The 12,386-nt window shown below is 38.0% G+C and overlaps 4 protein-coding genes across 4 annotated transcripts; 2 read left to right on the forward strand and 2 right to left on the reverse strand.

The window, feature by feature from the left end:
• Nucleotides 1–19: 19 nt before the first annotated feature.
• Nucleotides 20–1,653, reverse strand: VCUG_01799 (uncharacterized protein). The gene has a single exon (XM_008076622.1). It carries the CDS (start codon nucleotides 1,490–1,492, stop codon nucleotides 779–781), a length of 714 nt encoding a protein of 237 aa, XP_008074813.1. The 5' UTR covers nucleotides 1,493–1,653; the 3' UTR covers nucleotides 20–778.
• A 1,907-nt stretch (nucleotides 1,654–3,560) lies between these two features.
• On the forward strand, nucleotides 3,561–4,303 carry VCUG_01800 (uncharacterized protein; the record flags this gene model as incomplete). The annotated part of the gene is made up of 1 exon (XM_008076623.1): nucleotides 3,561–4,303. The coding sequence occupies one exon, from the start codon at nucleotides 3,561–3,563 to the stop codon at nucleotides 4,149–4,151; it is 591 nt and encodes a 196-aa protein (XP_008074814.1). The 3' UTR covers nucleotides 4,152–4,303.
• A 582-nt stretch (nucleotides 4,304–4,885) lies between these two features.
• On the forward strand, nucleotides 4,886–6,782 carry VCUG_01801 (uncharacterized protein; the record flags this gene model as incomplete). Its single annotated transcript, XM_008076624.1, has 1 exon — nucleotides 4,886–6,782. One exon carries the CDS (start codon nucleotides 4,886–4,888, stop codon nucleotides 6,746–6,748), a length of 1,863 nt encoding a protein of 620 aa, XP_008074815.1. The 3' UTR covers nucleotides 6,749–6,782.
• A 1,082-nt stretch (nucleotides 6,783–7,864) lies between these two features.
• Nucleotides 7,865–8,886, reverse strand: VCUG_01802 (uncharacterized protein). Its single transcript, XM_008076625.1, has one exon. The coding sequence runs from the start codon at nucleotides 8,850–8,852 to the stop codon at nucleotides 7,902–7,904; it is 951 nt and encodes a 316-aa protein (XP_008074816.1). The 5' UTR covers nucleotides 8,853–8,886; the 3' UTR covers nucleotides 7,865–7,901.
• Nucleotides 8,887–12,386: the final 3,500 nt, after the last annotated feature.

A 12,386-nucleotide genomic window follows, 5' to 3' on the forward strand; every position in this document is an offset into this window, starting at 1 on the left:
ATTTAATTCTTTGCTGGGCCTGAATTCAAGCTCTATTCCAACCATATGTTAAGTTTTATTGCAATTAACTACGCCAACATCGTTAAAAAACGAGAATAATGAAGTTATCGCTAAATAACGTTTTTTCTGCAGTATGTAAGGTTTCGCGTTTCCCTGCTATATTTCAAAAAACATGTGTTTTAGCTACCACTCCCTTGTAAGTTCATATTTCATCAAGCATGCATTTTGGAATCCATCTCAATCAAAACCCCCCATCTCATTTTATAAGACCTGTATTGGAATTGTATGGCAATTCACAGATCCTTCTTAAAGGTGCTGGTTACGTTTAATCGCTGCTGACCCTTGTTCAGAGCAGTGCTCAACATATTATTTGAGGCTCTGCACCTCTGATCCACATCTCCGTTTAGTACACGCTGCAGCGAACCGGCACTTCTCGATCTTTGAAGATCCCTGCACAACACAGAGCGGCCGTACAACTTCTCACATTTACTCAACCACACATCCACTACCACACACAGCACTTCATGGATCAGCGAAGGAGATCGTGTGGCTGGTTGTCTTCACGTATTGTGATCCATCTATTCGCCAAACATGTGTTAACCACATTTCCTCTTACACGAGAAACGGCCCTTTGATTCATTAAACCTATTCAAGGACCACTAGCATCGACGGTACACCGATATTACGTCACATTTGCTGCTACAGATCCGGACGTGGCAACATGCCTGCACCATGAGAACCGAAGAAATTAGTGGAGAGCAGCATTTTATTTGACTCACTAACCAGGTTTGTTGCTCTTTTGCCTGTCTAAATAGTTCCTACGCACAAACTCGTGCACCTTCAGGATGGTATAGGCAATAACAAGACCAGCAAGAGCAAAGACACAAACCAGCACCAGAACTTTTGTGTACGACTGGCCGTTAAAAAATTTATATGGCCACTTCCCGCTGTGCGCGTGGTAGGTACGGATCAGCGTGTAGTAAAGCACTGCGAAGACAACCACAGCTGCAAAAGTACGAACCGTGTACCGGGCACGCACGAAGAGTGCCTCAATTAGTGTAACGATCCACGGGACAAAGTGCTTGCACAAATTTATGAATGTGTTCGGTTTGTGATCCGTACCCGGTTCCCTTGTTACGATAGAGTCCTGATCGGTGAAGAAGAGATACCAATATCCAGACATGACCGTCGAGTTTACCGTTAGCATGAAGGGCAGCACCGAAACGTAGCACCTTCGGAGCACGAGTTGCTTCCTAAGTGTCGTGAGTCTGGCAAAAAAATATCTTTTGGCTGTTATTACTTTGCCGATTCTGAGGATCAGTCCGAACGTAAAGCACACTATCGATACGTATGCACATATATTTGTGAGGTACACGTATCGTGCCGCTCCATTCGCTCTCACATAGCTCTTGTATTCCACCGATGATAAACAATCCACAATCCCAAATATGATTAGAAAGCATCCAAGAAACAATACGGCAGACCGGATCATATGTGGGGTGCTGTTTTTATATTATCGTTATATTTTGGCACGCTGATCGATGAACCGTTCTGTGTTTGGAAGTGAAATGCTAGCTTTGATTGACCAACAAATATAGAAATACTAACAAATTGAGTTGAATGGCTTTGGGAGTACTTAGAGCACTTGTCTCTACAACACCTCATGGTTCTTCTCATTTAATATACTGTTAAATGAGTTAATAAATATGAATTGTTTTGACAAGAGTCGCATTTTCGTTCCCATGTTATTTATGGTGTTTTTGACCGAATAACAATCAATTTGTTTGATATCTGCGATTTGTGCAGTTTTCGTAAAATACTCATTTTTGGTACCGCTGTGAAAATTTAATTAATCACTAAAAAACATTTTGATGCGCTAGCATGCGAAGCAAACCCAGAAATAGCTACTGAAGCAATGAAGATATGCTTATGATAGAAATTTATGATGATAAGCTTGTAGAGAACTTCGTAATAACAAAACATGCTTAATTAAACCCTGATAGAGGATAGAACAGTCCAACAAGGGTTTAAACAAATTTATTTGTGACTTTGACGTACCTAACCGTAAATTTAGTCGTTTTACGAGATATATTCACGCAAATATCCATTTGAATCATGTTTTTAGTTCATTTGCACACCATCGGTTCAGTTCTTCTCGTTTTATTACGATGTTGCGCTAAAATGCAGTTTCATACCAACGCTAATCCGTATGAACAGTTGAAACAGATAAACTGTCATAATTTGATGAGATCATGATGTGACAATCATGCTAATTGTTTTTGATGAAAAACTAAATAAAAAAATGGTGGCGTACAGATCGATTCTCACGCACATAGCCTAGTAATTGTTATTTTGTGCAACATACTTTTATCTATGTTGCAGTCAAACCATTGTTTGTTCTGTTCTTCATTCTTATGGGATAGCCCAGTGGTAATCGAAAATTTACCTTTCAACTCATTTTATTTTAATCTTTTTTCTTTGCGAACCTACGTATCAACCATTTCCTTTAAGTGGTTGATACAGTGCTATTAAATAACACTAGCACTCTCTTTGTTTAACAATACGATCATCACCACGGTGATAAATCCTATCTATCGAATCGAAATGAAATGAAATGTACAAATTTTTTGACAACATTTGATGCAATGCCGGTGATACCTGCAAAACTGTTTTGTTAGCCGTAGCACGAATTAAATAGACAAAACGGTCACGCATATCTGCCACTAAACGAGTGTTGATAAGTTAAATTTGTTCTGCCAAAAGGTTATACACGCTAGGAGAAGCTATCATTTTAATTTAGAACGGGTCTTGTCATTCATCACATCCGTCTTGATACCTCGTTATGCTGTACTCAAGGTAAGTTTGGCCCAGCATTTTCTAATTATCGTGTTGTAGAAAATTTGATTTTCACCAATTCATCATGATAGTGCTACTCAAGGTTCCTTGTGTTTAACAATTGAAATGGTTTAGCTGTGATAGAATAGATGCTATCATGATCCGTAAAACCAGTATTTATGAACAATTCTGTATTTATGGTCTGCTTATAGCTTTAATACGTGTGTGCTTGTCAGTGGTAGAGCGCTTAGCTTTTTCTTGTATATTTTACGGTCATTATTTCTATACATGATAAATCGAGTCTAAAATACCATTTACTTTATAACCGTACTTCTTTAATTACAAAATGGCACATAGCACATTTCCTATTCTTGCAAAAGTCTAATTAGGCTCGAACCATTTTCTTGATGCCTTCCATCTACGCGGTAAAAAATAATTAATCAAGTTAAATGACATGTTGTGTTGTTCATAAAAATTTGTACGCTTCAGCATCATTTCAAGTTATTGAACAAAAAATATTTATATTAGAAAAATATAAAATATTTAAAGTTGACATGAAAGGAATCACCATTTTGCAGATCTACAACGGGCATTACGGTAAATACTGTAAGTGTATGTTGCTTTGAATCATTGATAGATTCGCTTCCATTTTCTTACGCATTACAAGTCTTTGACGTGCAAGCTCAAATATGCCTTTTTTAGAAAAAAGCTAAATTCACCCATCAATGGTTATGATAAACATTATTTTGTTGTTTTCGCTCGTCTATCTGAGACAGGTCTTTATGGACATTGCCTACTTCGACCCTGTGCAATCGCAAGAAATCACCAAAAAGGTAGTAATTGAGCTTTTTGATAAGGACGTGCCTGTGACCTGTGCGAACTTTTACTCGTTCATCAAAGGTTGCAAGGTAGGCGGGAAGGATTTTTCGTACAAGAACAACATATTTCACAGAATAATAGATGGCTTTATGATACAGGGCGGTGATGTGTTGAACGGCAATGGCACAGGGTCCATATCCAGCTATGGTGGCCGTTTTGACGATGAAAATTTCAAGTACAGGCATTACCAGCCCGGAATGCTTTCCATGGCCAATTCTGGAAAGAATACCAATGGCTCACAGTTCTTCATAACGACCGCCGTGACAAGTTGGCTGGATGAAAAGCACGTTGTATTTGGGCAGATAATCAAAGACACGCTGCAGTATGTGATTGATATTTCCAAAGTACCTACAGACGAGTATGATAGGCCGATTAACAGTGTAGTAATTAAGGAGTGTGGCGATTATGTGGAAGAGAAGGAGAGAAAGGAACTGTGATTAAAAAGCTTTTTCCTGAGCGGTTGTCTACCCTGAACGCATTAGAATGCCCGTGTTTAACTGCAATAAATTACAGATGAACCAAGCGTGCTGTTTCATCACCACGTGCGGTGTAGTGATGCTCGTTATTCATCATGGCAGTTGTTTCTCCCGAATAACTCTGCTGTTCTCAATTTGATGAGAAGTAGTTAAATTTTTATTTGATGCGCTAACATTAACCAAGCCATTTCATCTTTATTTATGGAAGACAGCGATAAAACATTTTTTGACACCACACGATATGTTCAAAAAAATTAATTTATACTTTTTTGTACAAAAATACAATCTGTTGATTGCTATAGACAGTTCATTTTAATTCGGCAGGGTAGAGAACGATCCTACATATGACCCGTTTATAACGATTATTCGTATAAAACGTAAAAATGCTCGGTACCTGAGGCGTAATTGCACAGTAAAAATGTTATGGCGATGTATAAGCAACATTTCCATCACCAGCACGTGTTAAATGCAGTGATATCTAACTCTGCTATGCTAGGATTGGTAAAGACTCATTTGGCGATTGGTGTATCTAGGCACATCATTAGTAAGCAGTTATACCTTATGGGTGTTGAGAAGATCGCGTGGTATTGGTGCTTACGTATGTTTTGGGGAATATGAAGCTGAAAAGGCGTATTGACGATCAAAAAAATAAATTTTAATCTTGTGCCATAATTCTACAAAAAAATGAAGGCCCTATGCAAGAAAAACTGGATTCGCTCGTAAACGAATTTTTTAAATTGCACAATACAAAAGCAGAGACATCATTCCTCAACTACCTTCGATTGTATCTTGAACCAAGCAAAGATATCGCAGTATCAACCAATGACGTACTTTGCATAGCTAAAAGACATGGCCTGGACATCAATCTGAGCATTTTTTCACCTACAGAGATTAAACTGATCTATGTGCTTTGTAAGTTGGCCAGTATTCGCAGGAAAAGACCGAAAATAATGCAAAAAAATAGAAGTAATCTCAAGAAGATCGCATTAGGCCTAGAGACCGTGGAAAAGTACAAGCTGGACGTGCAACAAAGTGAAATATTGCAAACTTTGCAGAACAACGCGGTCATCTATACAAAATTCAAAAATTTAACGGATGGCCAGACCATGTCGCAACTACATTTTTACAAAATAGCAAAGGATAAGGCAAAAGAGTTTGAGATGCAGGTGCTTATTCTTAACGAGGAGGATATTCTGGCGTTTTATGTTCAGCTGAAGCCGCACATCAAAACATTCATTCTCCTCGATCAGATAAACGGTCACTTCCAAGATACCAAAAATCCTTACAATTTCTTAAAATTTTACAGCCGTGATTTCTTCGCGAAAGAAGATTCGTTGATATACAACATAGTGAGTAATTGCACGAAGCAGCTTAATATCAATTTAAATGAATGGCTGGTCAAGGGACAGTTCACTGATTACGCAAGAGAATTTTTCATTACAAAAAATTCAAATGATTTTTGGTTGTCGTACAATGTTGACACAGGGATGCTGCCCTTTTTCATTTCAGCAGAAATTGCACAAAAAATTCTCTACATCGGTAAGGTTAGCAATCTTTTAGAGAGAATATCGAACGATCTTAAGGTAGATTATTCCAAGGAAGTGCCAGACAGTTTGAAGACTGTTACCGGTGATCAGTATGTATTGGACATCCGTCCTCACGACGCTAAGGCGATGGACGTATCATATGATCGCACGGTTAGCGACCACACGCAAGTTGTTCAGGTCCTTGATAGAAACTTCGAAAACATCATCAATGACAAGCTCTTAATCGCAGACCGACAGGTAAAAGCCCTTTTTCTTCCGAGATGTCAAATCATCGAATACTTGCAGTTCTGCAAGGACACCTTTTTCTTCGCACGAAACGATTTCATAGAGCATCTCCTCTTCCACATGAAAGGTATCAATAAGAGCAATTTGTGTAGAAGAAGCTATTCGTTCGTTCTAGATAGCGCAATCATGTCGTCCTTCAAACAAATTAACAAAATCACGTCCACACTGGATATGTGTGTTCTAAAGGATGAAGATTTCTCGCTGTTCTGTCATTTCGACTTTCCGGTCAATGTGGTCATCGAGAAGGACGTTGTTATGATTTTCTTGAGCATCTTTAAGTACCTGTGGAAAATAAAGCGAGTTGAGCACTTTCTGAGAAAATTGAAAGAGAAGGAGAACAGTGAGCTCGCCAACACCGTCCGGCTCAATAAGTGGTACGTTATGATTCAGAAAATATTTTTCTATTTCTCATACGAAATTATTGAGAAAAATTACGTAGAGTTGTTAAGCATTGTAGATAATAAAATGTTTGTGGTCGATGAGCTGCGTAAGGGAGTAAAAAAATTTCTACGAAACGTTATAAATGGCATATTTCAAGAGAATGGAAGTGGAAAAGAGCAAATGGACATTTTCATCAATGTTTTGGAGCAGGAGTGCCTCAATTATAGGAAGTATGGACGGGTATTTGATGATAGCCATATAAAGAAAAATTTAGAGGATCTTATGGTCGTGGTGAACGACAGAATCGAGAATACCACGCTGTTCAACATTGCAGCATACGTATAGTTAAAGTAAAGTGTAAATGATATGTTATATCGTGGCGTAGTCACTATTGAAGCACAGATGCGGTATTAGTTCACAACTACTTCGTACAATGTTTATGATACGCGTTCCTTGAAAAGATTCATATGGTGTTTGATAGGTGCGTAGCGGTGTTCGTACGTACTAGTTCTATTAATTTTGCTATATCGTACTTCGCGATTAAAAATAAAGAATTAAACACGTGGGAGGTACCATTCGTGTTAAAAACATGAGAATTGAAGGAACGACAGGCTGAATTAGGCCGTGCGCAAAATCATGAAATTGCTTACGGGCCACGACATTCACCAAAGCTATAGACCAACAATAATTATGGTAATTTTTTTACTCATCTTCTCAATGATTACAGAACGTAATGGTGTACTTGAGTATCGGTATACACAATATAGTAAATTTCCTTTTTAGTCTTTTTTAGGTGGAGTGCCAAAAATCATTCTTATCAGAAAGATAGGAAAGGAAAGGCATGCTGTAATGATAGTATGGCAATTTTTATCTATGAAGTACCGTACTATAACGAAGTAAATATAGACAAGCGGATTATCTTGAAAATGTACAAATATCACAGACATTCACTAAGAGTACGCTTAAATATCATTGCAAAAACGAAAGGTTTTTTACCTACACGTAGTTCATACCTGCTTGTTTTGCAGCACTTTTTCAAATCAGGATCTAAAGAAAAATGTTTTTTAATCTTTAACGAGTGTTTTGGTGCTGAAAACTTGGAAATATGTGCAGGAGTGTTTCGTTATTTATCCAAAATTTTCCTTAAATAGTAATACACAAGGAAATATCGAATTTGTGCTAATGCGTATTTTTGTCAGAACATCAGCAAAATTTTTGTAATATGAACCTGCAGAGCATGGTGTTGTTCTGATCCGCTGGAAATATAAAAGGTAAATTAATAAAACAGGTGTTTGGCAGGTAATGAGCTACGATGTTTCTCTGATCGGTGAACAAACATGCAATACTACGAAAATATAGATTGAGAACAGCAGAGTGCAAATGAGCTGAACGCTGTTGCTGTGCTACAGAAAGCGCATCATCTCAGACACGAACAACGTATCAATTAAAGGTAATAAAAAATTTGAGGTAAAATTTGTACTTTTCGTATGCACCATATTTACTTATGCTTACTCATCATTATGTAGTTCTGTGGGTAGCAGCACTCCTTGTACAGACCGTAGAATTCCTTGTATCCGCCTTCAAGGACATAAATCTCCGGAAAATCCAGGGAAGGATACTCGTTATTGAATCTGTCGTAGTTCCGCAGATACTTTGCTATCCTAGGTGCTCGCACGGAAGAAAATTCGCAGTGGAAAATCAAGATGTGGTTCTTCAGAGAGGGTATGCTCCGCACAAGTGAATCAATGTTGTCTATGTTTACAGCATCTTTTATGTGCCCTCCGTTATACTCATAGTCGAATCTGCAGTCTATAATTCTGTATGTTACACGATATTTGCTTGTGATCGTCTCGTGCAGAACCGAGCACGATATTCGTGGAATACTGTCACTCTTTCCATGGCTCACGATGGGAAGGGTGTATCTGACACCGTTGTCTATGCTTTGCCAGAAATCGATGAAATTGCTGTTTTCAGAAACATCTATTTTTTGTGTGGGAACGGTAAACGCTCGTTTTAAAGTAAAACTTTTTTGAGGCTTCACGATCGTGGAGGATCTTAGCTTGTGCGCTGTCCAGTGATTGCGAAAAGGCTTCTCCATCAGGATGGTTTGGCAGCACTTTTCATTGCACTTCCCTGATATAACGGAGCTCTTACTAAAATTAATTTTGCAGTTATTTTTTACGGGGATGCTGCCATTACAACCAGCGCGCCATACCTCGTTTTGTGCCTTGCAACTTCCCATTACGTTCTCGTTTACTTCTTCTGCACCATCATCTCCTTGTGGTGTGTCTTTCGCACCCGTGAAACGGCTGCTGCCCACCACATTTTCTGATCCTTCTCTCATAGTTTTTTCATCCATCTCCACAGCATAACTCACAATGTTATCGCTGCAATCATCGAATTTCTTCCGCTTACAACACGAATCACTGCTGCTGATCGCGCTCTTCATGTGTATATTTGTTTTCTTCTTTATATAAAATCATAAAATTAAATGATATATTAACTTACCTTTCGCTCTCCGAGTCAGAAAAGATGATATTCAAAGAAGAGTTCTGCATAGGATGGGACTCGTTTTTTTGCTTTTTATATTATCGATTGGTTATCAACTCCTTTTCATTTTTTGCATTTTTTTTGTGAGTGCTTTGACAAGAAATAGGAAAGTGATGATTTAATAGAACAAATTCTGAAATACAATCGTTGTTTCCATCCTATAAACTGTTTCTGTCTTGGTGCCGTGGTTAACAGGCACTAAAACGGTAGTTATGGCGATAAAAGAGAGTGGTCTATTATCATGATGAGAGGTACCTATAGCGTAACATAGATAGGTGTTTCTGTTCTATGGCATTGTTTAATTTTGTGTAAAGGTCTATGTAGGCGTAAAAAACCGTTTGCTCAAACGTACATATCAAAATTACTTGAATGTGCGCAGGTATTTGTATTAGTAACACGGTGCTCATCAATTAAGCCGTAACACATACTTATTGCCATTTTTGATGCCTCGTGTCCGTATATAACAGTGCGTGCTGGAGAGCACCAAAACTTGGTTTTTGTCTAAAAATTTTATAGAAAATCGTTCAAGCCAATTTTACATTTTTGGCTGTGCATTACAAAGTTGCGCGTGTAAAATGTACGTGCCGGAACACTCAACTCACCGTTTCGTTCATCGCTCCCATCAGGTCACTCAGGAGTTACGATTTTACGCCCAGCACAGCAACACCATTAAGGCGACACCAAGAACAAAATTGAACAATTTCATGCATTAAATGTGCAATATAGATAAAACTTTCCATTCGTGTCTTTATCATCGTAATCACTTGGCTTTGACACTTCTGCACGATACGCACATCACAAGAACAGCTTTAACGCGCTATTATAGCTAACTCTAGCGATTCACAAACCTTTTATGTTTGAGAGCTCTTGATGTGTGCGTAATACCAGCCGCACAGACTACCTGAAAAAAATTGATCGAAGGTTAGCCACAATTCCTCGCACAGTGCCAAACTGTGCCTTCATTCTTTTAGCATAGAATTTTCTCTTTTGAGTTAAATTAATATCACAGCACCTAAATAGTAACAAGACACTATTTTGGCATGCGCTGTGACAATGCATCGATTCGTAATTTTCACCTGTTCGGCATTTTAAACTAAGCCGTTCTTTGTCCAACGAACATAAAACACATTTTAATTAAAAAATGGTAAAGTTATTTTGGAGCACTGTTCCGGATTTGAACACGGGAAGTGCTCTTGAAAAACGAAAATGGCCCAAGAATTAGAACGATATAAAACTGTACACGATAGGAAGTGCTAAAAGAGAAGAGTTGAGAGACTATTTTTATTAAAATTATTCGGTACCGGTTTCGTTTATGGTAATCTCCATATCAGTACTGATGCTGCGCATATTGCGAAAAATAAGTGAAGGTGCGTGCCGTAGGGCAATGCTCTGCCAATTCTAACACCACATAAAGAATGTGCAAAAGCAAACAGCTAATTATTAAGTTGGTTCAGGCAGCATGTAAAGGTGCTCTGTGTCTTTTATAATTTTTATCGCACAATAGGTAGCAAATACATGTTGAGCAATAAAACGATATTTCCTGGTATTGTGTCTGTAGGACTGTTATGTTTGCCCTGCCTGTTATTACTCGTGTATGATGGATGCAGCAAAACTCTTAGTTCTTTTGAAATACTTGGTAAGGACTGAAAGAACCAGCCAGCGCATTCAATAAATGAGCTTGTGGTACTTTCATGCTATTCATGAATATTTGGTGAACTAGCGGTGTGAATGTATGCAGCTACCTACACACTGGTAAATTTATTATTTGTAGAGCTGCCACGTATTCACGAGTTAGCTTTTTTATACATAAAAATCTGATGTGCGCTACCTCAACATTTTTGAGCTGCTGCAATACACAAATATAAACAGCACTTCATTCATACAGATGGTAAATTTTCTCAAGCATTTCGTACAATTAGTACGTTCGTATCGTAGTCCGCATTCATAGCACAAAACAAAAATGTTCTTAAACTATTTTGTACCACACAAAGGTACGACTATGCCTGCGGAATGACTAAGTATATGCGGCACAGCAATCAAACCGAGATAACATGATGAAATATACTTGAAGTATGATGGCTGTCACTTTAACAGCTTTAAAACTATGAACATCGCCTAAGATGCTTCTTTGTTCCACGTTTGAATGAACAAGTTTCCCCGTTGCCATTGGCAAAAAATGAGGAGTGCCTTGAGATGAAAACATGTAGCACCAATATCGTTGTCAGAAAGGGTAGTGCTGTATGTTACGGCGTGTGTTTACCCGTAAAGTAACAGAGCAGATAAATATATGCAGGTGTGGAAAGAAGTTGCTCGTGTTTACTCAACCAAGGCAGGTTATTGCTCATCCGACCGCACCAATGCTGTCAATCTGTTCAATAATTGCACATAATGCGCTTTCTACGTCATCTCTACCGGTATATAACAATTTCTCCCATGGTAATCACCATTCGCTACCAAAACATCTGAAATGATTTACTTTTTACAAAAGAATACGTACACCAAATCAACACGTACTGCCCTACTCGATTAATTTTGCTGATCTTCTCCATTGGTCAGAGCAAAATAACTTTTTAGTTTACTTCAGACTGAATGATCTGCTCATGATGTATTTAAGTTGGTGTTCACCAACTTAAACTATTCACGTAATGTGTGTGAAATATTCATCAGGCAGACTGCATCAAAGTTGTAGAGCATATTTTAAATTCTAAGTGCTAAAGTATATCGTTTGATTATATTGATAGGCCTATGATAGGACGCATATCATTTGATGCATGCTTTTGCTGCAAATATGCAAACGTATAAATGATCAACGTGCACATCGTGTGGTTAATCGGGAACAAAGAACAAATCCTGGTGCTGCTACAAGAAAATGCTTTGATCTTTTATTAAAAATTTTTTACCAAAATTTAGTGTGAAAAATGGTAAATTGAACGTTTTGAATTCATTCAATCCATGAACCTACGACTAGCAACCACGTTCGGTCCTTCGGACCAAAAAGTGTATTTTTAGGGGCTGTGATATGAAAGGATAAACAAGCGTACTTCAATAAAAAAATGAGTTCGTTCAAATAGCCGCTCTCAACATTGATACCGTAATTATTCAAAGAGGATCTTTGCTCAATATCTGTGGGAGAAGTAACGACTGAAGCAATTAAGGGCTTGAATGAAAAGAATGACACTGACTCGTAATAAAGTACAGGGTATGCCCGATCAAATGCAGCAAAGATAATTTATCGATGAATTGTGCTTAAGCAGACTGGTGCTGCAATAAAAATTACTGCATTTTAAATTTTTGTTTTGAGCACACTCGATCGGGAATTAAGATGATTTTTGATTAATCGTTCTATTTACATCGACAGAACGTACAACATACGCCCATTAATACGGTCATAAGGCTCACATCAACAGCTTCTGTTATTAGTTCACAGAATACG

Source organism: Vavraia culicis (assembly GCF_000192795.1).
Source record: "Vavraia culicis subsp. floridensis unplaced genomic scaffold supercont1.32, whole genome shotgun sequence".
NCBI lineage: Eukaryota > Fungi > Microsporidia > Pleistophoridae > Vavraia > Vavraia culicis.